The following is a 26,911-nucleotide window of genomic DNA, read 5'->3' as shown; positions in this document are numbered from 1 at the left end:
TTGTTTTGCATAACAATCGTATCATTATTTGCATATTTACATTAGTTATGAAAATGTTTTGTTTTGCATGTGCTTGCATGTACCAAGCTAATTTGTAATGTCAGTCAGGTGTTACCACACTTTGTATATTTCAGTTCTTAGATGGTCAAAGAGAAGGCAATGGTCATTCTTCAATAAACCAGCTAAAAGAAGGGAAAGTTAGTTTGTTGGAGCATCGTTATCTCGCTGTCGAGCTGGTGACCACCCGAAAAGCTCAGGGTGAGGACACACACCCCGCTGCCCACGCTGGGTCGGTGCGGCGCTAGGTTGACCCGTTTACGAACGGCGACAGAAACAGAAAAAGGGACTGAGAACGGAGATGGTTTTAGAAATGATGGCCAGAAAAGAAATGTGTAACTGAGAAAAACGATTGCTTGGTTAGAGATTTAGAATCTTTGGTGTTAGATTACGTGTTAGCAGATAGTGAGGTTTGATACTCAGATTTTAGATTTTGAGTCACAATACATTTGGCGTTGAATTGACGACATATAATTGCGGAGGAGGGACTGCGTTCTTGTTTCTTACGTGGGGTAGATCCACTCACTTTCTGCTACTATACTCCCCACGTTCTGACTAGCGTCTGGAGTGTGAATTTGATGTTGGCTTCATGTCACACATTGCTCCTTTAAAGGGGACCTATTATGACGTTTTTTCTTGCTTTAACATATATAAAGTGGTCTCCCGTCAGCCTGCCAACTCAGAGAAGGAGGAAAGCAACCAAATTCTGCAGTGTCTGTACAGCTGCCCGGATGAGCCGTCCAGTCTGATGTGGATCTACGAAATCAAATACAAAAATACAATGACAATAGATCAATCATATAATAACCCCCCTCCCACCCTCCCCCAAAAAACAAAAAAAAAACAATAAGCGGTCCTGCTTGCTTATAAAAAGCATGCCAGCTTCCACCAGCGCCGCCCTTCAGGTTCTTATCATCAATTACATTCCGATCACTTTCCATTTAAATCGCATTCTTATTATGTCTTTCTCGGCCTGCTCTTTCAGTTTCTGCCTCACGATGATGCCTTAAGTGTCTGATCTGAAGTGGCAGCCACCTGCTAACCGCTCTCATCCACCACCCCCAACGTCTAAAGGTCCTACCCTAACCTTTTATTAAAATCAAAGCTTTGAATATTAAACAAAAAAGTCCATTATTTCACATAATCTCATGGAAACATTTTAAAAACCATTCCAGGAGGAGCCTTTTCCACTGACATGATTAGACTATAAGATTTGGGTCAAAAATGGGCTTGAAACACAAATGCAAACCAGTCACACATAAATGACCCTGTTTGTCGAGCCGCTACGTCATGTTTTCACAAACAGCACGCACATTTTCAGTCTTATCTGGGTCAGAATCTATTCGTTCCAGGAAACTACTACATTTTATGTGGAGGAATGTCTCTTTAAAACAGTTTTGAGGTGCTTTAGATAAAAGGATTTGCTCATTTGCATGATGTGAATAGGAGGTGATTTGAAAGAGGCAGATTGCTCCCGGGTGCCCTGAGCTCACACAAAGTGCTCTGCTGCTAAAATAATGGGAAGAGCTTAGTCTGCCTTTCCCTGGTCACTGCTGGAGATCACCACATGTAACCCTGAGAAGTCAGTTAGGAAACAACTAGGGGACGAGGAGCTACTCCCCAAAATTAACAATTGCTTTCGGAAATAATAATTATTTTATTTTTCAACTGTTAAGGACTCTACAATTTTTCATGAAGTAATCTCTTAAAAGGTGTCATGTTATGCTATTTTGAAGTCTGTCCTCACCATCGTCTGCATTCAACTAGTCCAGGGGTCGGCAACCCAAAATGTTGAAAGAGCCATATTGGACCAAAAACACAAAAAACAAATATGTCTGGAGCAGCAAAAAATGAAAAGTCTTGTATAAGCCTTAGAATGAAGACAACACATGCTGCATGTTTCTATATTAGTTATAACTGGGGGAAGATTTTTTTATTCATGATGAAATGTCAAGATTAATGTTGAAGTACAATCTTGAGAAAAAAGTCGAAATGTCGAGAAAAAAGTCGAAATGTTGAGAAAAAAGTCGAAATGTCGAGGAAATAATCAAAATTTCGTGAAAAAAGTCGAAATGTTGAGAAAAAAGTCGAAATGTTGAGAAAAAGTCAAAATTTCGAGGAAAAAAGTCGAGGTTAATGTTGAGGTACAATCTTGGGAAAAAAGTCAAAATGTTGAGAAAAATGTCGAAATGTTGAGAAAAAAGTCAAAATTTCGAGATTAAAAAGGAAAGGAAAAAGGCAGAAAAAAAGAGAGAAAAAAAGGAAAAAAAGAAAAAAAAGAAGAGAAAAAGAGAAAAGAAGAGAAAAAAGGGAAAAAAAGAAGAAAGAATGAAAAAAAGGTCAAACATTTTTTGAAAAAGCTCCAGGGAGCCATTAGGACGGCGCTAAAGAGCCACATACGGGTCTAGAGCCGCGGGTTGCCGACCCCCAAACTAGTCGAACGTAGACCTTGACTCAAAAAACTCCATGGCTTTGTACATTTCAGCAGCCTATTTTTCTTTATTCTCACTGTGCCTCTTTGAACAGCAGATTTGTCCTCCTGGTCCCCGGCCCCACCAAACCATCCATGCCTTGCTGTTATTGGTCACGTCTGTGAACCAGTGAAACGCAGAACATGGCAGGGCCGTCTGTGATGCAGAGCTGTTCTGTACTCCTCTCTCTACGCACAAATCAATTCTAGCCTCACATGGTCTGGACTCCAAATCTGCTTGAGAATGTGACTGTTGCAGGACACTTCTGAATGGTAAGTCATTAATTTATGAACAGATGACCTGCTAGTAGTGTGAGGACTTGGATGATTTCACACATCTCAAACAGAACAGTATCTGCTGTTTAGCCTTTTTCTCCACACAGCACAATGCAGGCATCTGCTGGAATTTAGCATAATCTAGATTTTACACTGAATGCTTTTTTTTTTTTTAAAGGCTGCAGCAAAATGGAAAAAAAGTCCTTTTATTTAAAAAAAAATCATATCAAAACTGGATGGAGGTAGTCTAAAATGAAACTGATCAAATATCCATCAATACCTCTCAGTCTGCATCGTTTAGATTTCAAAGTGTCTTTGAATAATAATTGGTCATTGGCCAATATTTGGGGGTGAGACTTCTGCACAGACACAGCTTGAAGCAGCAGAGCAGAACAAGGCAGTTGATCAATACATCTCTCATGGTGGAGAGCTGTGTCATCAGTGCAGAAACTGTATGTAATTACTCACACCCACGTCGTTGCCACAGCAACCCATGCTGATAAGATGATGATGATATCTGAATGCATTGATCTACTTTATTCACCTCACTAAACAAAAGTGTGCAAGTCCGTCCTAGGAATCTGGTTGATCAATGGTTAGAGTAAGTGGCTCCGACCTCAGTTTAATTAGGCAGGAATCTGAAGTCCTTGATGGCCACCGCCCTTTTTTAAAGTAACGTTTTTGTTTGATGTAATGGGTCCTCAGATGGGCTGTATCTGTAGGATTTTTTTTTTCTCGTTTTTCTTCCAACGAAATGAGGGCCTTTTTGTCCCCCTAAACGTGCCCCAAAAGTCACCAAATTTTGCACGCAAGCCAGGCCTGTCGAAAAATGTGATATTTAATGGTTTGCATTAATGGGCGTGGCCTAATGGCTCAACAGCGCCCCCTAGAAAACTTTGTGCCTCAAGCCCCACAATACGGTTTAACGTACATGCACGAAAATCGGTACACACCTGTATCATGTCGCAACTTAAAGAAAAGTCTCTTGGCGCCATGGCCGAAACTGAACAGGAAGTCAGCCATTTTGAATTAATCGTGTCATTTTGGCGCAATTTATGCCATTTCTTCGGCCGCTTCGACCGTAACGTGCACAAGACGTGTTATACATCAAAATGTGCGTCTCAATCCTGCAACGACGCGCATTACTTTTCTCGGTCAAAAGCGTTACCATGGCGACGATAGACGGCAAAAAGCGCGCCCACCCTTCATCCGATTGGTCCATATTTGATGGTCCCTATTTTCTGCCATAACTTTTGAATGGTTTGACGTAAAGACTCGTGGGTGGTGTCATCGGACTCGGTATTGAGTACTTGACCTTCATTGGTGCAAAATAGTCCCCCCCTTTCTTCTGATTGGTCAATATTTTTATAGTCCCTATTCTCCGCCATAACTTTTGAATGTTTTGACATAGAGTCATGGGTGGTGTCATCGGACTCGGTTTTGAGTCCTTGACCATAATTGGTGAAAATTATCCCCGCCCCTTCTTCTGATATGTGATACTTCCGATTTTCTGCAATAACTTTTGAATGGTTTGACATAAAGACTCGTGGGTGGCAACTTAAAGAAAAGTCTCTTGGCGCCATGGCCGAAACGAACAGGAAGTCGGCCATTTTGAATTAATCGTGTAATTTCGGCGAAATTTATGCCATTTCTTCGGCCGCTTCTTCGCCCGAACCGTAACGTGCACCCACGTGTGTTATACATCAAAATGTGCGTCTCGATCCTGCGACGATGGGCATTACTTTTCTCAGTCAAAAGCGTTACCGTGGCGACGATAGATGCCAAAAAGCGCGCCCCCTCTTCATCTGATTGGTCCATATTTGATAGTTCCTACTTTCTGTTATAACTTTTGATGGTTTGATATAGAGAGTCGTGGGTGGTGTCATCCGCTAAATGTCCAGGCCTGAAGAATCTACATGCAAGTCATACAAGCACTTCCACTGCAGCACGACTGAATGTGCACAAGGGTGCGAGGGCCCGTTCATTGCTGCTTGTTTAAGATTAAGTCTGTAAGTCACCAGCCCTTCTGTGTCACCGTTAGAGATTTCTTTATTACTAACAGCCGTTTCCCTGAGCTGCTTCATGCAGCTCAGGGAAACTCATAAGGCTCATAAGGCTCACCAATGACAACTCTGTCAAGGATGTGTCACTGCATTCTTACTACAGACTTCCTCATTTCAGCTAAGAATGCACTTCTTCAAGAAAATATGTTTTTTTCCTCCAGTGTTTGTTACCTGTAGGCAAGCTGATGGACTTCTGTGAAGGGTAGGCTGGTGAGATGTCAGAGGCCGATCCTATCTGCCCATTGCCTTGGACATCCGTCAGCACCGTGTCATTAACCTGCAGGGGGAAGGAAGATCATATCTGAGTATATAAAGCCTCTGTAATTATGTATTTTACTCAGCAGCCATTAGATAAAACTCAATTTATCAGTGAAAGATCATCTTCCTTACTGAATGAAAATATCCTCTGCAGGAGCAAATTATCATCTATTCTCCATGTTACCCAGGAGAAGAAGTGAGTGAGTTACGCTGATTGCAATTCATTTTACGATCTCTTAGTCCACCGGGGTAAAATATTTGCCACAGCTAAAAGTGAGGCATAGCAGAGAAACTTACCAGCATCCAGCATCTGGGGCTTCCAGCGTTTGTCCCACATACGATGAACGTGTCGTTTACTTTCTGTAGAACGGTGATGAAATTATCACACTCCAGCTGTGAGAGAGAAAGAAACACAAGTGAGACGTAGGGTGGGAAATGATACGGAAGGGAAGGGTGGGGGGGGACAGAGACTGGTCAGGGATTTGAAGATTTTTAAAAGAGAGGAGGAAAAAAAACGAGGAGTTTGAAAAGGTGATTAAAAGGAAAAAGAGAAAAAGACAATGGTTGAAGGACAAAAAGAAGCCTGAGGGACAGAAAGAAACAGAGGAAGCGTGAATGGAGGGATGGTAAAACAAAGAAGGGCACGACAAAAACAGATTACTAAAGGCTATAAAAAGGCTTGCTCAGAGAAAGAGATGAAAACAGCCATGCTCTGAAATTTCTGCCAGAGTGCACAGGAGGCTTAGATATTGTACAACACTTAGTTAGCCATATGCATCACTTACTTTCTTCTGTATAAGGTGCCTAGAGATTAGGTTTTCTGTGAATTGGTGCTGTACAAATAAAGGTGTTCGAACTGAACCGTATCAAACGTTTTCCTCAAGTACAGACACCGGGCTACTATACCCAGGAACCAGGGACGTGCGGTCAGAGGACATGTCATCATGTCAAGTAAAAAAATAAATAATTATAACATCAAATTTATACTAATATTTGTCCACTGATCTTTATGTATGACTAATTTCAAACATTTATTATAGTCAAAATCGCTGAATTTGCCTATTTCCTGTTCAAATACAGGGCTGAAATGTGAGGTGAGGCAGCAGCGAGCCTCACCTCACCTCTGATTGATCAATCCATCACAAACTGTGTTGATACGTGTGATTGGCACGTGCTGGTTGCCGTATCTCTGCATGTCGCCAATATAATGTTTGCAGATACGTTTATTTGAACTGATTTTCCACAGTCTGGCTAATGTCTTTAACCATTAACGTTTAATGTTTGTTAGTGACACATAGTTTCGTGTTGGGAAATAAAACCGCAGTGAAAAAGGCACAGGGTGAGGCAGACAATACTCTGCCTCACCTGAAGGGGGCGAACGTGAGTCAACGCCGTTCGCTCACGTACTAAAATAAGGAGGACTTTTACAACAAAGTAACGGAGGTTTTTGTGGCGGACAGGCGCTTGGACTTCATTTACAAATAAAAGTTATTATTGAGCTTTATTTCGAATATGCAAATTAAAAAGAACAATACTAAAAGTAAAAAAAAATGAAGTACAAATATATATATATATACACATGCACATACACACATACGTACATATACACATATATACATACATATATACACATATATATGTATATATACACACATATATATGTATACACACATATATATATATATATATATATATATATATATATATATATATATATATATATATATATATATATATATATATATATATATATATTGTTACGGCCCTGTGGCCTCTGTGTCTGTTTGTGTTGCTCTGCTCTGCCTCTTCCCAGGTCCTGCCCCCTGCCCTGCCACTCATTGATCACACCTGCAGCCAAGCAGCCATGATTGGGCGTGGCCAGCTACAAATACCTGGGGAGAGCTGCAGTTCCCTGCTCTGTGTGGGCCTTTGTGTGTGACGAAGCCGTGTGTGTGGCAGGTTTCTCCAGGCTGCGGTCGTTGGAGTCCGGCAGTCCGGCTGATCAGCTTTCCTAGTGGGGGGGAGCCCGCTTTATGTTGTTTTCCCTTTGTTGTTAGTTCTTAATAAATTCACCACAGCTTTTGAAACATTGGTCTCCTCCTCTTTTATCCTTCGGTTCCCACCTGTGTTACTCCCCTCACGCTCTTATGCCTATGGGGACGTAACATATTTGGGGGCTCGTTCGGGATACGAAGGATAAGGAGTGGGTCATTGTTTGGTGGTTTTTCGTGGTGGTGAGTTGTTGCTGGTGTTGGGCAGGTGTGTTTGATGTCTGCTGATTTTGTCTTGCCTGGCCATTGTGTGGACTGCCTCCCCAGAAGTAGATGATTGAGCTGAGTGTCCAGCTGGGCTGACTCAGTCGTCCTTCCTGCGGGCACTCGTTTATTATTTTGTCTTTTTTGTTTTCGGAGCAAATCCTGGGTGGGGATTCAATTCCCTGGTGGGGGTAGGCATTTCAGGGCTCTGGCCGCTGATGTGTGGCCTTTCAAGTGGCCCCGAGCCCGGCACGCTCCAGAAGACAGCTAAGTCAGGCATAGTTTTGGTTAGGTAGGTTCTGGGGAAGTTTGTTTCTGGTCAGGTTGGGCTGTGTGTGTTTGCAGGCATCTATGTGCATTCTGTTCATCACTGGTGGGTGACTCACAGGTGTGTTGAGTGCTAAGCCAGTTGTTTCAGCCTAGCAGTGGCTTTGCTGTTCACTTGGTTAACTCAGGGCTGTTGTGTTAGTGCTCAACAGGCTAGTCAGTAGCCTGTGGTGTGGTAGCCTTGTGTGGTTAGTCCAGTGGGGACGGTGGTGTATAGTGTGTAATTGTGTTGTGTGTTTGGTGTCCTGGCGAGCATGGCTGCCTTCGACCTGGTTGTGTTTGTGGCTAACCCCACTCTGAGCTCGCTAGAAGCATGTCGAAGGGAGGACCTGCATGCTATTGCTAAGCATTATGGCATTCCTGTCTCCACTGCGCTCCGTAAGGGGGAGCTTAGGGATGCTGTTGTAAAGGGGATGGTTGACAAGGGTATTCACCTGCCTCCAGTGGCGACTGGGGACCAAGGGGAGGGGGCTTCTGTTGTGGCAGAGCCCTCGGGTGCGAGCGGCTCTGTTTCTCAGGGTGGAGAAGGGGCTGAGGGGGGGCGCTCTGCTCCCAGCGAACAGGGGAACAGCAGTGATGGTGAGGGGGAGGAGAAGCCGTACACGATGCCACGCTTTGACCCCCTCTCTGCTGGGTCTACTCCTGGCTCTAGGCTGGATGCCCGGGTGAAGCTGCGTATTGCTCGTCTCCAGATAGAGGCTCAGGACAGGAAAGAGGAGCGTGAGGCTCAGGAACGGAAAGAGGAGCGTGAGTTTAAGCTACAGGTGAAGAAGTTGGAGTTGGAAGCAGAGACTGCGGTTAGGATACGTCAGTTGGAGCTGCAGGGGAGTGAGACCCCTGTCAGCGCTCCTGCTGTAGGTGCACAGTCTCCTGCATACCACCCTCCCGGCTTCGACATCAGTAGGCATATTTCTCTAGTTCCTGCCTTCCGAGAGTCTGAAGTAGAGTCATACTTTGGTGCGTTTGAGCGCATAGCTACTGCCTTACGCTGGCCAGCTGACGTGTGGGCCATCCTGCTGCAGTGTAAGTTGACTGGAAGGGCTCAGGAAGCGTGTGCTTCCCTCTCTGTGGAAGACAGCCTTGTGTATGAGAAGGTGAAAGGCGCTGTACTACGTGTGTACGAGCTAGTCCCAGAAGCCTACCGACAGCGGTTCCGCAACCTTAGAAAGACCTCCGGTCAGACATACTCTGACTTTGCTAGGGAGAAAGGGATTCTATTTGACCGTTGGTGTGCTGCCTGTAAGGCTGATGATGTGTCTGTGCGTGAGCTCATGCTGTTGGAGGAGTTTAAGGCCTGTGTTCCAGAGCGTACGGTGGACTATCTCAATGAACAGAGGGTAGCTACTCTACAGCAAGCAGCCTCCTTGGCTGACGAGTTCGCCCTCACACACAAGGCAGTGCTCACTAAACGTGAGTCTTCCCCCCGTGAGTTGTCTGAGAGGGCCACTGATAAGCAGGTCCCTCATGTCCCGGCCTCCCGGTTGAGGGTGAGGACAGATAGGCGGTGTTTTTTCTGCCACAAGCCTGGCCACCTGGTTGCAGAGTGCTTAGTTTTGAAACGCGAGCAGCAACTCCTCAGCTCTCAGAGCCGGAGGCCCATCCCATATGGACAGGTGCAGTCACGGGTCAACTCTGGGCTGGCAAAGCTTAGAGGTGACACATTATCTCACTGTCCAGCACGACCCGGAATCATGAGGAGTTGGGATGGAGGAGGGAGACCTCCAGCTGGCCAGCTGCCTCGATATGGACACAGCTTCCTGGAGGAAGCCAGAGCCAAGATCCGCAACCTAGGGAATGTCATCGAGTCCCAGCAGAACCATGTGGAGGAGCTACAAGAAACGTCAGAACGGTTAACGGAGGAGCTGGAGAGGAAGAAGACAGAGTATGAGGAGAGACTCCTACAGGTCCAGCAGCATCACACCTCCACACTAAAGTCGCAAATCAACAGCAAGGTGTCAATGATCAAACTGCAGAAGCAGCTGACTGACAGGTCCAACACCGTGAAGGAACTGGAAGGTCAGCTCAGAAACATTGTTTATGGCACCAAGGCCTACGCATTCAACCCAAACCTCCAAGCTGAAGACGTCGTGGCTGACGCGCTGTCCCGTGGGTGAGACATTTTTTGCCCAGTAACAAACCCGGAGGGGTTTGTTTTTATGGGGGGGGGTGTTACGGCCCTGTGGCCTCTGTGTCTGTTTGTGTTGCTCTGCTCTGCCTCTTCCCAGGTCCTGCCCCCTGCCCTGCCACTCATTGATCACACCTGCAGCCAAGCAGCCATGATTGGGCGTGGCCAGCTACAAATACCTGGGGAGAGCTGCAGTTCCCTGCTCTGTGTGGGCCTTTGTGTGTGACGAAGCCGTGTGTGTGGCAGGTTTCTCCAGGCTGCGGTCGTTGGAGTCCGGCAGTCCGGCTGATCAGCTTTCCTAGTGGGGGGGAGCCCGCTTTATGTTGTTTTCCCTTTGTTGTTAGTTCTTAATAAATTCACCACAGCTTTTGAAACATTGGTCTCCTCCTCTTTTATCCTTCGGTTCCCACCTGTGTTACTCCCCTCACGCTCTTATGCCTATGGGGACGTAACAATATATATATATATATATATATATATATATATATATATATATATATATATATATACATATATGTACATACATGCATATATACACACACACACACAAGTAAGACCAAAAACACTTTCAATCTTATAAAAAAGAGATTAGACTAAGAAAAATACAATAGAATATTTAAAAACTAAATTTTGGCCTTAAATAAAATATTCTTTGTTTTTCTTTTCATGCTTTTTGTTGAGTAATCTGTATTAAATTGATTAAAGTATCAGAATTAAACGTTTTAAAAACAACTGAATATTTCACTAAAGGTCAAAATTTAAATCTGTGGTTTTGTACACCAGTCTCTCATTTATGTTGTATGAATTATAGAATTGCGACGGCCTATACATAGATGGTGTAGAGCAAATGCACGTTTTTCTTACCTTTACGTATCTGTAATATGTACCGTGTGTGCGCGCGTGAGTGTGTGTGTCCATGTGTTTTTTTGTGAAGAATGCTGATGAGATATTAAATAACCAGTAGCCCATTGAATAAGCTACCCTTTTGGTTTATATATTTGTAAATCTGACACTAAAGGAGTCATTGCCTCACCGACTCACCACACGTCACTGCCAGGAACTGGATGGAGGATGCAAATAAGCACTGGTTTCAACTTCAGAGGATAAACTGTTGCTTCAGGTCAGAGATATACTGACATTCAATTAGGTTTGTTCAAGTAAGGCAAGAAAAAAAAGGTGATTGTATTTATTAACTTTTTTGTAGAAATTCAGATGGGTATTCAGACACAGTGCAATTGCTTCAAGTCCGAAAAACCAAGACTAGAGCTTATGGAGACATGTGTTGGTGGGCATGTAGGTGGTTGGAAAGGCGGGTGTGTGGGTTGAAATATTACAGTATTTATTTGTCTCTTTCTTTGCACGAGTGCATAAGTACATTTCTGTTCTTGAGAGGAACAGTTTGTGTGCAGGGGATGTTTGCCCTTTTATTTCAAGTTGCTCACACTAAAACGTACGACTGAAGTTAAAGCAGGTGAGCTGCAGTGGCAGGGCTTGGGGGTCGGCCTGAAACAGATACTTGATATTTGGCAGAAAAACAGATAAGATAAGTTACATTGGGTATGTTTAGACCAGTGAATCTTGCTTTCTTTATGTACTGTAGCATGACCTTTCTTCACAAATCTTATAAAGACAGTCCAAGACGAATACAAGACCATTCTGCATTGGACCCGGTCCCTATTTTATTAGTTTACACCACAAAATGAATTCCCAATGTTAACTTTCAGGGATCATAAGGCATTGAAAATGCAGCTACTTGACAGTAATGCAATAATAATAATACACATTTTACTGAAAAAAATCATTTCAGTTAAGTTGATAAATTCATTACATTAAAAAAAGTCAAATTCTCAGTAAAATTGCACAAGTTTAAAAGTAACACCCCTGATACTTGTATCAAGTGCGATGCTGCACGAGGTGCGTTGTTCCACTGCATATGGGAATGTTTGAAAGTGAAATCCTTCTGGCAAGACATATTGATTGACCAAATATTAGCTAAGAAATTACCACTGGACTCCAAGCTTTTCCTTTTGGGTATACATCCAATTATCCCTCACTTACAGTAAAGACTCTAGATTTGTCGATATGTGTGTAAGCTAAACGTATAATTTCCCTTAACTGGAAAAGCGTTGATGGCCCAAGAATTGGAAGGTGGATTAAAGAGATGGCATCAAACATGACAATGGAGAAGATAACATACAATATTAGATGAAACAATGCATTTTTGTTGACATCTGGAGGCCTTTAATAAGCTTTTTGAGACATTATGCTAATGTTGGTGGAAGCCCCTAGGGAGTGTGAAGTGATATAATGTCCTCCTGAGTAACACCCTTGAAATCCATCAGTGTTATAACTGCTTCCAGTATATGAATATTATTAAAGAAAGAGTGTGCATGTGTGTATGTACCTGCGGGCATGAATATATATCATACCATACCCAGAGTCTTATTGTTTATCAGTATTATTTTCATTTCTTTTTACTTATTTTTTTAATTTATACAACAAACGACATGATACATCTGCAGTGGCTTACATGTGCAGAACGGTGCTCCCTGTGCTCTGCAAGAGCATGCAGGGCCGCCGCAAGGGGTGTGCGGACCGTGCGACCGCATGGGACCTCGCGCTAAGGGCCGTTTTTTTTTTTTTCCTTTTTTTTTTCCTTTTTTCCCTTATAAATATCAACAGTTCCATTACAGACCTAAATGTGTACTAGTCTGTGCATATCAATAAATATATGTGCAATGATGCGCGTGTCTGTTGTTCAATACAACTGATCAGACCAAGCGCAGACACAAGCTGCTCTGATCCAGACGGGGGGTGTGTGGAACAAACACAATGTCGAGAGAACGAGACAGATTCAGGAAATTTCCATCAGGGGATGAAAAAAGAAAAAAACTAAAGAAAATGGAAGAGTTTAATGCCTCTCTGAAAGGCTCGTTTGATAAATTTGTTACAAAAATCACGATCCGACCGGGTCTCAAGCAGCCGTGGGGCCCCGCGTTGGGGCAAGCCCAGATGATGATGAGGCAGGGGAAGGTATCCAGTATTTTGCTAATTGGAGAGTTAAAATTGCACATATAGACACCCAATCCGACCCGAAAAACCCAAATATTTCGCGCGCGTGAGTCTAGCGAGCGTGCGAGGGCCCCCCGTGGCCATTTTGCACAGGGCCTTGCAAATCTCCCAGACGGCTCTGAGAGCATGTAGCTGCTTTCAAATTGAAAAAAGCCATTGAGCCATTTCTACTGGTTATACTGGTTACCCCTCAGCTCAAGAAGACGATACCACTGGCTCCAACTCATATTCAAATGTATACATTTTAGTTATCCATCTTACTTAAAACAATGTCTGATTCCATATACATCCTCATATTCTCTTAGAAACACTCAGCAACCCTTCTTTTTCGTTCCTTTAACATTTAAAGAAATTGGCAGACGGGCTTTTAAGTTTAAAGCCCCATCAGACTGGAACAACTTACCCATTAATATAAGAAAACTTAATTCATTACACCTCTTTAAAAACTCACTATATTCCAACCTCGATAAACCATGTAGTTGCCTCTAGTGGTATTGCCTTCTCATTTTATTTGTATTTATTTATTTTATATATAATGTATCTATTTCTTCATATATTGTATCATAATGATGATGATAATGACTATTATTAATATTAATATTGTTCTTGTTGCTATTACTGCATTATATGCAGTGTTTACTTGTGTTCTTCGGGTGTGGAGGGTCTTGGGGACTGGTGTGTGAGAGCCTTATGTATTATGTATGTTGTACATAATTGTTTTGTACTGTGTTGTATGTTTTTTGTTGGACCCCCTCGAAAACAAGATGATTCATCTCAAGGGGCTATCCATTAATACATTTACTTGAAATTTACTTATACTATCAAGATTCATCTCAAGGTTTGTTTCATTGTTCCTGTGTTCATAATGAACTACAAGGTTTCAGACCTATAAAAAATGTTGACTCTCTCCTTGTATATGACGCTCAATTCAACACCACATTACGTCTTTGAAAGTTGCTCAGCAGCTTTGTTATCTGAGGCTTTGCAGCCACTTGAGGTTTGTTCGGTTTTGCTAATATATGCTTCAGAGATTTCCTCCAGCTTAACATGCTGCTGGCTCCCAAAACACATCATAAGCATAAAAATAATTTACTGATACGGGTTTTCAAAGGTTGTAGGACATTATGGGTCCAATTTGAAATTACCTCACAGGCAGATATATTCAACTTGAAGCACCAGGAACAATCTTGTTGATACATATTACACAGTGGTTAGGCTTATTCAGAAAATACAAAGCTTTCAGAAGAAAAAAGCGATCCTGGGTAAAATCATAGGTATTGTAAATGGACCATTTGTGCTACAGAAAGAGCAGCATGCAGAAACGTAATGATGGAATATGGCACATAATGATGGATTGAGGCTGCTGCTTAAGGGGCCACGCTGGAACAGCGGCAGGCAAATGTTTGTGTTGGCATGTCTACTTGCTCTGCTCTCCTGCGCTGGCAAATGTATTGTGCAGGTTTTCAGACTCATCATTTCAACATTGGTGAAGCATTTAGAATCATTGATGTTTTAGCCTATTTTAGATCATGTGTTTGTTTGGTCTCCTGTATTTATTTATGTATTTTGGCCTGTAATGAGTTGTACTGGTCTCAGCAGAGTCCAGTAACCCTGTAGAGCAGTGGTTCTCAAATGGGGGTACGCGTACCCCTGGGGGTACGTGAAGGCACTCCAGGGGGTACGTGAGATTTTAAAATTACATGTATTTAAAAAGTAGCATCCATGCAAAAATCCTTTAAAAATAAATATTTCATAAATAATTGAGGAAAATATAAGTCTAAATTCATAAAATGAATTTTATCTTCAGGAGTAGGCTGTTCAACTTATTATCCTAAAACTGCAGAGTATCCCCCACACCAGGATGGTTCCACCTAACCTGTCAATCACCTGGACCAACGATGGAGTCGTGGTTGAAGCATAGCAGCAATATTTTTATGTTTAATAAATCAGTTACTGATGGCACACTGCTCTGTTTTAGGTCTTTTTTTTACAACCAAAAGTGCTTTGCGCTGGTTAGGCTGAAAAAATATTTCACAGGGGGTACATCACTGAAAAAACGTTGAGGACCACTGCTGTAGAGAATTAGCAGGTATACAAGATGGATGGATGGATGGATGGATGGATGGATGGATGGATGGATGGATGGATGATTGATTTAAGCCGGAAGTTAGATAGTTGGCACTGAAAACCAGAGTATTTATTATAGAAAATAGAATTGTAAACGGAAGAATAAAGAAAGGAAACAAAGAATAAAGCAAAAACATGACAAAAAAATTGTAAAACCAGTTTTAAATGTACATCAGTTAAATGTTAAGATTCCTACTTAGAGTTCCAAACTGTAAGTCAGAATTCTGTGTGAAGATTACATCTTTTTAACAATAACCCTTTCCAATTTTGCATTTCCCACGGCCCATAGACCAAGGTTTAACAATAATAGCACAAAAAGCAAGGACATTTTTGTTTCATAGATTATTTCTTTGATCTAACAATGCTTCTTGGCAATAAATATTTGTTTATTTCCCTTTTAAATGTTGCCACATTTGTGAGGAACATTTGTGGGATGAGCTGCAGAGCTGAATATGTGGGTTGTGCCCAAAGAAAAATGTGTCAAATCTTCCCTGCTAATGCCAAGCAGCTTCTTTTGCTGTTGCTACGCAATTCAATTCAATAAACTTTATTTATCCCTGAAGGGCAATTAATTCCAGTACAACCCTTTCCAGAGAACAAATACACTTTTGTTTTGATCTTCTGGTACTGTAGTCTGTCTTTCACAGATCTGCAGTCTGGGTTTGCAGGATAATACGGCCGACGGCTCTCTGCCCAGATAATCCAGAAGAGACTCTACACAGCCAAGCTTTGGTCTCATGGAGCTGCCAGGAGGCCTGTTTGGGTTCTATATACCGTAGGTCTGAAACGATTCCTCGAATAATTCGAGTAATTCGATTACAAAAAATGATCGAGGAATTTTCTCTGCCTCGAGGAATCGTTTAATTTATTTATTTATTTTATTTTTTTCGTTTAATTTCACCAGCTCAAAGCCTCGTATTACGCCCGGACCACATTTAATGCGACACAACGCGCTGACGCTGCGCCATAAATCCATGCGCTGCGCACGTTAAAGGGGGGAGAAAGTGGCGGCGGGTATGTTTGGTTTTAGTAACATGCCATGCTCAGGCATAGATATATATATATATATATATATATATATATATATATATATATATATATATATATATATATATGTGCTCAGGCAGTCTGCAATGGCCCAGACGGGAGACTAATGTAGTTCAGTGCATAACTTTTATTTTTAATCCACGCTATATTCTTCTTGTCCGTTCTCCTATATGTTCCCCCTCTAAAGCCAAAATGATTGTTCCGCATTAAATCGACGCAGAGTCTACGCCGCTCTCCGGCAAGGGCGGAGAGCGCCGGTCCGGCTGGCGTTGCCACGGCTACGGCGTAGCCTACGGCGTAGGGTACGCAGCGACGCGCACCATTCTGCGTTGCTGTAACGCGGAACCATAAATCAGCATTTACCCAGTATATAAACATCTGTTCCCGCTACAGTTTTAACTAAAAGAAAAGGCAGAAAATGTCAGAAAAATAAAAACGTAATAAAGCTAACTGGGTAGTTTTAATTTCATTTTATCTCTGTAGTCATTCATGGATAAAACAAGCAGCACTGGTGCCTAATGTGCTCCAATACAGCAGGTCTCATAATTTTATTTTGAACACTGCCAAAACTCTAACTTAAAACTTAACTAGAACTTAAAATTAGCTTGACACAAATGAAAGTTCAATTGAAACACGTGGGAAAAACACCTAACATTTTAAGTGATGTGTGTTATCAGGTGTAATGGCATTTTTAGGTTAGAAATAAGAATATTTCTTGGTAAGATCCTTAGTTTTTTGAGTGAAGGCAGTGAATTTGGTCGACTGGTGTAGGTTCAGGGTTTTTAAATGCACAGCCATGAACCTACTGGATTATATAATTTAGTCTTAGTGATGTCAATTAACATCTAACATCTTATGTATATTCATAATTGCTCTTTAACTAAACAAATATATGTTTTATCCGATTACTCGATTAATCGATGGAATTTTCAGTAGAATACTCGATTACTAAAATATTCGATAGCTGCAGCCCTAACTGCCCTTCACTGTCAGTCCCATCTGCGCCGATGTCGGCAACACGAGCACTGGAACCTGAACATGTGGAGGTTTTATTCAACAATGGTCCAGATTCTTGCCTAAAGTTGGATCTTGGGATCAATCACAGATGGAGTAACAACCTTTGGTGGAGGCAGCGTGATGGTGGAGCAGCATCTTCCTCACTGGAAAAACGAGGCATGTCATCAGTGGAACCAGTCTTAATGGAAAGAGATATTGATTCTCCAACCAGTGGCAATCCCACATCTCTACAGTCTGGGACCGATCTCTACCCTCCAAGATGACAACGCAATGAGAGGGGTGGCTGGTTTTACAATCATCTTAAAACCAGCCAAATTGGCTAGCATACAGTTTTAAATGTAATTTAAAACTGTATGCTAGCCAGTTTGACTGGTTTATTTTATTTATTTATTTATTTATTTAAAGGTTTAGTTATCAGGGACAATGCACATTTATAATACATTTAAACAAATGTAAAATATGCCAGAATTAGCAAAAAAGGCTATTTTGCATCTGCTGTCCCTGGACTGGTGTAAAATAGTCAATCTAAAAGAAAAATTATTAAGATATAATCAATAAAACATTTCCAAATAAGAAGGCTACATCAGAATAAAGATTAAAAGGTAAGAGACTAAGCTAAAATAAATACATACACACACAGATGATTTTTAAGATGATTGTACTGTATTCATTTGTTTTATTCTATTCTATTTTTGCACTGTATCTGTCTTTGTTGTGATATATCATGCATGCGGTATTTGTGTTTATGTCTATTGTGCATTTTTTATTTTATTTTAAAAAAAAGTCGATAAAAATTAGCCTTTCGGCTAACTCGGGTACAACACTTTCACTAATATTGCTGATCGAAAGAAAAGGAAGAAGTTGCGAAGATTGCAAAGGAGTGCCATCTTTATGAAATATGAAACAGTACATCCTTAGCTGCAGGCACTGACAAGTGAAACCCCACCCATTTGTCCTGAAAAAAGACAATAATCCATGCATCTTGTGTGTGTATCTTGCAAACAGCATTTTACAGATAATCTTGCGTATATTTTGCAGAATGTTGCATGGTCTTTTTAATGTTACGGCTGTGCGGGTGTTCTGGGGATTTGTCCTCCCTGTCACTGTGTCTGTGTGAATGTTGACTGCAACAGTTCACAGGTTGCTCTGCAGCAGGACCTCATTGCCAGATGCCGTTCACCCGGGCTGGAGAAGGCTGATTGATGTGGGAGGATTCGTCGGCCAATCCACCAATCAGGAGCAGCCAACACTGGGATATAAGGAGCCAGCAGACCAGAACTCCGGGTGCTGGGGAGCGATCTGTAACCAGGACCGCTCCTGGGCCGCCTTGCTTTGTGTTGGCTTGAGCTGTTATGCACACTGTTATGAGTCATTGTTTTAGTTAATTAGCACTTGTTTAGTCCTTGAAATACATTATGATTGTTAACATGTTACCTTTTTGTTAATAATTTGGGGTATTTATGTTACTGCCCTTTTCCGAGCTGCTTTGATTTAAGAGCCGGTCGTAACATCTAAAAATTACTTTCAGTCAGTCAACTCTTGCAATGAAGACGTGAGGTGTGTGTGATGACTGTTCTAACAAATCCCCAGTTTGAAGCTGGGAAGAAGAGAGGGGGGGGTTAAAGGTATAGTCGTTGATGTTGGAGAGCTAGCAAGATTTGAAAGTGGCACATCCTCTAAGCCCCGCCCCCTCCTCCCCCTCCCGTCAGCGCTCTGTCCAAAGCCACGCCCCCACAAACTTTGGGGAACGCGCATTTGCAGGAATCGAGTTTTCCAGGACATTTTGGACAGCACATTTTCAACAAAACTACCCCATGTCTCATTCACCAGTAAGCGAGGCCAGTTTTAGGGGGGGGCAGATGGAGACTGCCCACCGGCGTCTCCATCCCGGCGTACGGCGTAGGCTACGCCGTGGCTCTAGAACCTGCAGCGCACCGCCACCCGCTCTCCACTGTCCACTCTCGCGGGGATGGAAACGTCTCCATCCCCACACTGCTTCCAAGCCTCTGGTCCTGGACCAATTTACAGGATTAAAGCTGGGAGGGGGAGGAGGAGGCTTAGAGGAGGTGCCACTTTCAAATCTTGCTAGCTCTCAAACATCAAGGACTATACCTTTAAGAGCAGCAGGAAGCTTGGTGGGAGAGACATCAGAAGGCACGTGACAGGTGAATACCTGTTCCTTAAGTATAACCATGGACAAGTAATTGAAATAAACCAGTTACAGATTGGCAGGAAAAAATTGCATGTAAAAAAAAAAAAATGCTCTGCATATTCCTTACAATTGGAAAATAAACAGGCTTTCCATTGGTATAAGATTTCTTTCCAAGAAGTACAAAGAAACAATCTACCAAACACAAATTTCCTTGCATTTTTTGTTACCCTTATAATTCAGTTTCTAGTATTGTTGCATGACATACACAACCATAACACAATAACGGTGGCTGCCCAAGCACAAGTCTGCCTTAAGAATAAAGGAGCTGGCTGTCCAGCTATCATTGATCCCTGTCAACAGACTGCAACTACAATTAATACTGCAGACTTCAGATAAAACAGAGTATGCTGCTCGAGCCATCGATTGTTGGCTATGGCCATGACATCATTGACCGACGGCTGATATTATGCAGTCGTTTTGTGTGTGACCTGCAGGCTTTGCTGTCTGAACTTTTATTGACCTGTATAATCCCAAAGTCCTGACGTGTTGCCTACATATTGGTTCTCAGAAGCAGAGCAGTAACAACGGCTGAATAAAACCGCAGCATCAGCCGAAGCTTGAAAAATAACCATATCCAGGCTTAGCTTGACCGACCACAGTCAGGCAGATCAGCTGCCCAATCAGCAGCTGAAAACAGTCTGAAATAATCTTTTCAAAATGAATGACAACCATTAAATGTATCACACAAGTCATATCAATCTAAAGACTGTTGCCCGTAACTGGCCGTGTGCTAAAACCGTTCAAATTTGAAGACTGAAGCCAGATGGTTGAGGACATAAATCAATGTCATTTTAACTAAATCAGAATAAATGTGCTGCATAACCAACAGGCCCAGTAAAAAAAAGAAGAAAAAGCACTAAAACGAAGACAGAATATGATTTGGCATTAAACTACGACGGAGTATTAGGGCCAAACTAAGACAACAATTTTTTGGGAAATTACGAGAATAAAGTCATAATATAATGAGAATAAAGTCATAAAATTACGAGAATAAAGTCATAATGTTGCAAGAATAAAGTCGTAATAGAATAAAGTCGTAATATTATGAGAATAAAGTCGTAATATTACGAGAATAAAGTCGTAATATTATGAGAATAAAGTCGTAATTTATGAGAATAAAGTCGTAATATTATAAGAATAAAGTCGTAATATTATGAGAATATAATTTATGAGAACTCTAACAGGAAGAGCATCTTCTCCCCGTGTTAAAATGAGGAATATTGAGCATCTTGTGTTATATTTATATATTTATAATATATTTTATTCTCGTAATATTACGCCTTTATTCTCAAAATATTACGACTTTATTCTCGTAATATTATGACTTTTTTTTTTCGTCTTAGTTTGGCCCTAATACGTCGTCGTATTAAACAGCAAAGCATGTAAGAAATAAAATCAACAGCTGTGTACTAAAAAAAAGAAAGCTGGGACTGTTTTTTTAGGGTTGATGACCAAGGCATTTCTTTTTCATTACATGCTAACAGGGTTTATTGGTTTATAAGCAATTTAATCATTTTTCTCTATCTAGCTTCATTTGGTTTATAATTCAAAATTTCATCTCTGTAGAATCACTTCTTATTATCCACTTCATTAAACCACTCACTGAACTACATTTGGTTTGTGTTTTGGAGATGAGGTTGTGGTTTTAAAGCCATTCAATGACAAACTGATTTCTACACCTAATTTTATTGGCATATATAATATACATTTTTTTTACTGCTAATACCGAAACTGAAGCTGCATTAGTAATAAAGTGAAAACGTAACATTGTTGCACAGCAGATGATGGTCATGTGAAAGAAAATGCTTTGCAGAAGGAATGGAAGTGCCAACAGCGAGGATGAGTCTCTACCTCAAGTGGAGCGGCCTTTGCCTTGCAGGTATCAATTGCAGTCTGATCGGATGCCGCTGGGATCTGTGGGAGGAAGGAACGTTTAGTTTTGCGCCGAGTTATCTCATGTTGAACTGTTGCAATGTCAAAACGGTCTAAAATGCAATGTCTAAAACAAAATCCTTACAGAAAATCAAAAAATATCTGCGTTGCTGTTCAAGACTTCTTCGCTCAAATATTTCATTATTTCTTGTTCAATGTCTCATTATCACTCTGCTTTTTGACTTTTCTTTTTTTAGTTTTCTTAATTTATTTTTTCCCCACTAACCTCTAAAAGGATCTGCCATTAGCTTGCTGCTATGAATGTGAAGAGAGCAGTAGAAAAGTATGGTTGTTTTTATTGAAGTAAGCCTTGGTTCTGCTACATGGACAAAATGATTGAGTTTTCTGACCCTTAAATAATACATTCCGCTTTTTGGATCGTTGAATCCCATTTTTCATGTCTTTGCACTTTCATCCTGTGTTCCTATGCCAAATGTTGATGTTTTCTACTTTGAAAATGTGCCTTCCTACTGTTTTGCTCCATCAAACCATGCCGCACTTTAGATAACTCAACCCAGTCACCTTTGACCTAACTGAAAAAAGCTATGCTGTTGTCATCAAAACAGTTCCAGGTTGCCAAACACATAATTTAATCTTCTCTCATTAAATCCAAAGATAACTCAAATGTAAAATAGCAATCTTTGCATTAAATACAAGATGTTAATTTATGGCTGACAAGGCATTTCCAGTCTCTTCTGTTTTTTTCAATTAACATTGATGCTGTTGTCGACACTATGTAATCATCAGTCTCTGACAGAGATAAGTCAAAATCTGATGAAGATGTAAGCGCGTGATTAACATTACAGCTTCATTAATGAATGCATGCCCTAACTTCTACGGCCTTGACTGGAATCTGCTGTTCTGGATCAGCACCTGCTGCCCATCATATCTCTCAGCCTTTTTGTCTTCACAACAAGATAGCAACTTGATTTGTTTGCATTGAGCAGCTCAAAGCAAAACAGAATTAGCAGGAACATACTTTCAAAAGAATGCCATGTTGTATTTAAAGTTAAGTACCACGTGACCTTATGGAATTCTGCACATGTACTACCCTATTTCCAAAAACGTTGGGAGTGTTTAAAATGTAAATACAACAGAACGCAACAATTTGCAAATCTCAAACTAATTTTATTCCCAATAGAACATAAACTGAACTTGAACTTTTGTTTTTATAATATAGTATCACTTAAAGCAGCACAACATAACTTTCAGCTTTTCTGAGTTTGGCGGCATTTTTTGGACAAAAGTGGTAGTGTTTTACCAGGAAGAACACTACGTTTCCCATGAGCACCAGCGCGTACTGCCGGAAAACTCCTGTCCCGTCGCTGCATTTGTTTTGATAGAAGACGGGATGCTTTTCTGTTTCACCAAGTGAACAGACGGAACGCAAAAAAAAAATGTTAAACTGCTGGAAAGGAACTGGAATTTACCGGGATACCTTAAACAAGGAAGCCAGGGAGCGGTATATGGAGAAAATAATGATTATTAATTATTATTAATTATAATAATAATTAATCCCTACTGAAGAGCCATGTGTTTCAATACATTTGTATAATAGTACAACATACAGTACATGTTTTGTATCCCTCTTACTTCTCTTTTCTTTTTTTTGACTGCTATATTATGGTGAAGAGGCTCCGAGGCGTGAGCAATATTCTTGTTTTCCTCGTGAGATTATTTTTTTCCTCTGCAGCTACAAATAAGACTTAATATTTTTTCCTCAACAAACTAGTTTTATCTGAAGATTGGGGTTAATTGCACCGCAGAGAGCTGGCCAGCAACTGCGTTTAGCTGGCGAAGTGGGGAATAAAACCCGTGTTTTGATCCGACGCCCGTGAGTGTTTGTGGTTTAAGGCTGTTTATGGTTCTGCGTTAAATCGACGCAGAGCCTACGGCGTAGGGTACGCGGCGACACGCACCGTACGTTGCGCGTCGCCGCGTACCCTACGCCATAGGTCTGCGTCGATTTAACGCAGAACCATAATTCAGGCTTTACTGTGTGGAAGGTGTTTGGTCGTTACAGCCGCGATCCAAAGCGAGCCGACGACTCTTTCACTCTTTTACTTTGTTATCTCAGATACTTGGTCTCCGTGGTTCTGCCTCCGAGCAGGAAAGCGGTGAAAAGTTAAACCATTAGGATCTTTTTTCCACGTCTGTTGTGTGGAGCTGCTGCAGCAGCAACGGGTTACCAGCTTCTGCGGAGCTCTCACTCCACGCCCCGCCCATTTTCATCTCGACTGCGAATCGGGAAGGAGGGGGAAGTGACGTATGCCGTAAAGCAGTCAAAGTCGTAACGATTTGTAGTTTTTTAGTGTGGCAGGGTTCCTACCATGCTCCTCAAAGTTACATAGTGCCAGTGAAGGCGATACAGACCCCTCAGACCATGACAGAGGTTCATTAAACCTGTTGGAAGTTGATGTACGATCACAATGACTCTGGAAATATGATATTAAGGTGGAAAAGTTACGTAGTGTCGCTTTAACCGTAAACGCATAAGGATCTTGCACATGTGCAATAATAAAGGCACAAGAAAGGAACAACATTCCTCTCCTAAAACTTCACAAATTGATCTTCTCACTTCAGAGATCTTTGCAGACGGTAAAATATGAGTGTATGAGATCTGCAAATCATTGCGTTCTGTTTCTGATTTCCATTTTACACAGCATTTTGCCCCTGATATCTAACAGGAAAGGGAGTATATTTAAAAGATGACCCAGTGATTATTTAATTTACTTAACTATTCACTGACTACATTTTCACTCCCTTTCTGTTGAAACTGGTACAAAACTACTGTGAGTTCAGTTTGCAGCAATAATCATGCTTTACCACTAAGGTGCAGAAATCAATAGCAGAGCCTTCAGCAAACAGAAAGTAGAAAAGCAACCAATCAATTCAGAGTTGAGATTTTGTTCAGTTAAACTGGAATAAAGCCACAGGGCTTGATTTCTTTCCCCTCTTATTTAACATTCGACCAACACAATAATCCTTCTTTAACCTTAAATCAAAGCACATTATTGACCTTTTTCTTAGCGACCGCCCTTCAACTCTGCCTCTGTCTGCCATGTTTATTCACTGGAAAATACTTGGTAAAGGAAACTAGCCGTGTCTAGTGTGTGGTGGAGTGCTCTTTCCATTTTCTTAGTGTTTATACTAAGATGCCTAGCATGGAAACAAATTGAATGATGGCTTATTCTCTTATGTTATTTAAACAAGTCTGTAACAACCGGTAAAACTCCATATGTCCATGGACTCGTATTTAACCCTTGTGCTGTCTTTGGGTCAAGGAAGGAGGAAGGGACGAAGGAAGGAAGGAAGGAAGGAAGGAAGGAAGGAAGGAAGGAAGGAAGGAAGGAAGGAAGGAAGGAAGGAAGGAAGGAAGGAAGGAAGGAAGGAAGGAAGGAAGGAAGGAAGGAAGGAAGGAAGGAAGGAAGAAAGAAAGAAAAGAAAGAGAAAGAAAGAAAGAAGAAAGAAAGAAAGAAAGAAAGAAAGGAAGGAAGGAAGGAAGGAAGGAAGGAAGGAAGGAAGGAAGGAAGGAAGGAAGGAAGGAAGGAAGGAAGGAAGGAAGGAAGGAAGGAAGGAAGGAAGGAAGGAAAGAAAGAAAGAAAGAAAGAAAGAAAGAAAGAAAGAAAGGAAGGAAGGAAGGAAGGAAGGAAGGAAGGAAGGAAAAAAAGAAAGAAAAGAAAGAAAGAAAGAAAGAAAGAAAGAAAGAAAGAAAGAAAGAAAGAAAGAAAGAAAGAAAGAAAGAAAGAAAGAAGAAAGAAAGAAGGGTGAAAAGAAAGAAAGGAGGATAGAAGGAAGGGAGAAACATTAGGTCATTTTGACCTAAAGACAGTACAAGGGTTAAAATATTTAAAAGTTTAAAATGTTTTTTTTTCTACAGTAATGTAAAACATCCGACGCACGTACTTTTAGTTTTTTTATACCTGAACTCCCAAGCTTTTAACGCTGGTTGGGTCAACAGAACTGTAATTGTACCTGCAGGTCACGGACGCCTCTGTCTGTGAAGTTCAGCACGTAGATCTTTGCCCGCCCGCCCACGTAGAGGGTGTCACTGCCGTCCTGGTGGAACATGCTGAGGTAGTTCTCCGGGGTTCGGAAGTGAAACCTGGAACGTTCTGAAGGGAAGAACAAGAGAGATAAGTTAAGAGTACATTATTGGTGTAAATATGAATACGACACATCATGGTTCATTTTACTGTATGTTAAATGAGCTGCACAAAATGTTATAGAGACAAGAGGAAACGTCTGAATATATTAATAAAATAGGACCAAAGTGGTTCAACTGGCTCACTAAACTATTGAGCTGCTTTCACATAGAGGGCGCACAGCGGCAGCCGCCGCCGGCTTTCCCAGTCATTGTGTATGTGCTGCCTCCGCGCAAGGGCGCAGGGTCTGCCGCCGAGGTCGGCGGCGCGCAACAGGGCGCAGGCCGCCGAGTTTGCGTGGCGGCATAGGGCGCAAGTGGAGGCACGCCGCCGGGTTCCCGTCGGGTTGCCGCCGGGTTGCCGCCGGGTTGCCGCCGGGTTGCCGTGGCAGCAAGGCGCAAAGCGGCTTTCACCTAGAACGCGGTTTGCGCCGCGCACACCGCCGGGATGGGCGCAAATTCGGCGCAGAGACGGCGCAGAGCAGGGCGCGCCTGCGCGCATCGCGTACATATTTGTTGCAAGTTGCTTGGCGACCGAAAAAAAGTTTCATAACCACATATTGATAAATGATTCAATATTGATCCTGATATGAGGCAGGGAAATGCTATATTTTATTTTAAACTAACATTTTATTGTTAAAAGAGCAAAAGAATATCACATTTCTACCACTTTTAAACACACCAGGTATGTCCAAATTCTGGGAGATTTCTCTCCACTTTTGTCCCTTTTTATTGATGTCCCGATAGGCCTGCAGTCTCATCCCACAGCTCCTCACACAGACTCACAGGGCGTGCGCCCTATTGCGTGCCGCCGACCTCGGCGCAAAGCCCTGCGCCCTTGCGCAGCGGCAGCACATACACAATGAATGGGAAAACGGCGCCAGACCGGAAAAACTTTTTTTTCAGTCACCAAGCAACTTGCAACGAATATGCGCGCTGCTCTGCGCCGAGTCTGCGCCACCCCGGTGTTGCCGCGATCTATGATCCCCATGTTAAACTGTCAAACAGTTTGCAGAAGAAAAAAAACAGACTGATGATGATGATGATGATGATGATGATGATTATAACTGGTAATAAAAACAGTTTTGGTCTAGAGAGTTAGATATCACATATACAGGACTGTCTCAGAAAATTAGAATATTGTGATAAAGTTCTTTATTTTCTGTAATGCAATTAAAAAAAACAAAAATGTCATACATTCTGGATTCATTACAAATCAACTGAAATATTGCAAGCCTTTTATTATTTTAATATTGCTGATTATGGTTTACAGTTTAAGATTAAGATTCCCAGAATATTCTAATTTTCTTAAGCTGTAAACCATAATCAGCAATATTAAAATAATAAAAGGCTTGCAATATTTCAGTTGATTTGTAATGAATCCAGAATGTATGACATTTTTGCATTACAGAAAATAAAGGACTTTATCACGATATTCAAATTTTCTGAGACAATCCTGTATATGACAAGTATGAATGTATGAACCTCTCGAGTGACAACTACATACAGTCTATAGTATTAATGGTATT

General features: G+C 41.6%; 1 protein-coding gene across 1 annotated transcript in view; it reads right to left on the bottom strand.

Annotated features, from left to right (window-relative positions):
• The window catches only part of si:ch211-113g11.6 (uncharacterized protein LOC559008 homolog), a 61,982-nt gene that overhangs the window by 29,895 nt on the left and 5,176 nt on the right, over positions 1-26,911 (bottom strand). The window contains exons 2-5 of the mRNA XM_061717563.1: positions 25,214-25,353; positions 21,158-21,220; positions 5,422-5,517; positions 5,038-5,143 (exon numbers count right to left, since the gene is read on the bottom strand). Coding sequence (XP_061573547.1) covers positions 5,038-5,143; positions 5,422-5,517; positions 21,158-21,220; positions 25,214-25,353 — 405 coding nt within the window. The remainder of the gene's footprint in view (positions 1-5,037; positions 5,144-5,421; positions 5,518-21,157; positions 21,221-25,213; positions 25,354-26,911) is intronic.

The sequence above is a fragment of the Cololabis saira genome, chromosome 3 (genome assembly GCF_033807715.1).
Source record: "Cololabis saira isolate AMF1-May2022 chromosome 3, fColSai1.1, whole genome shotgun sequence".
NCBI lineage: Eukaryota > Metazoa > Chordata > Actinopteri > Beloniformes > Belonidae > Cololabis > Cololabis saira.
Note: the sequence above shows the minus strand (reverse complement) of the source record. Positions and strands in the feature narration are given on the sequence as shown.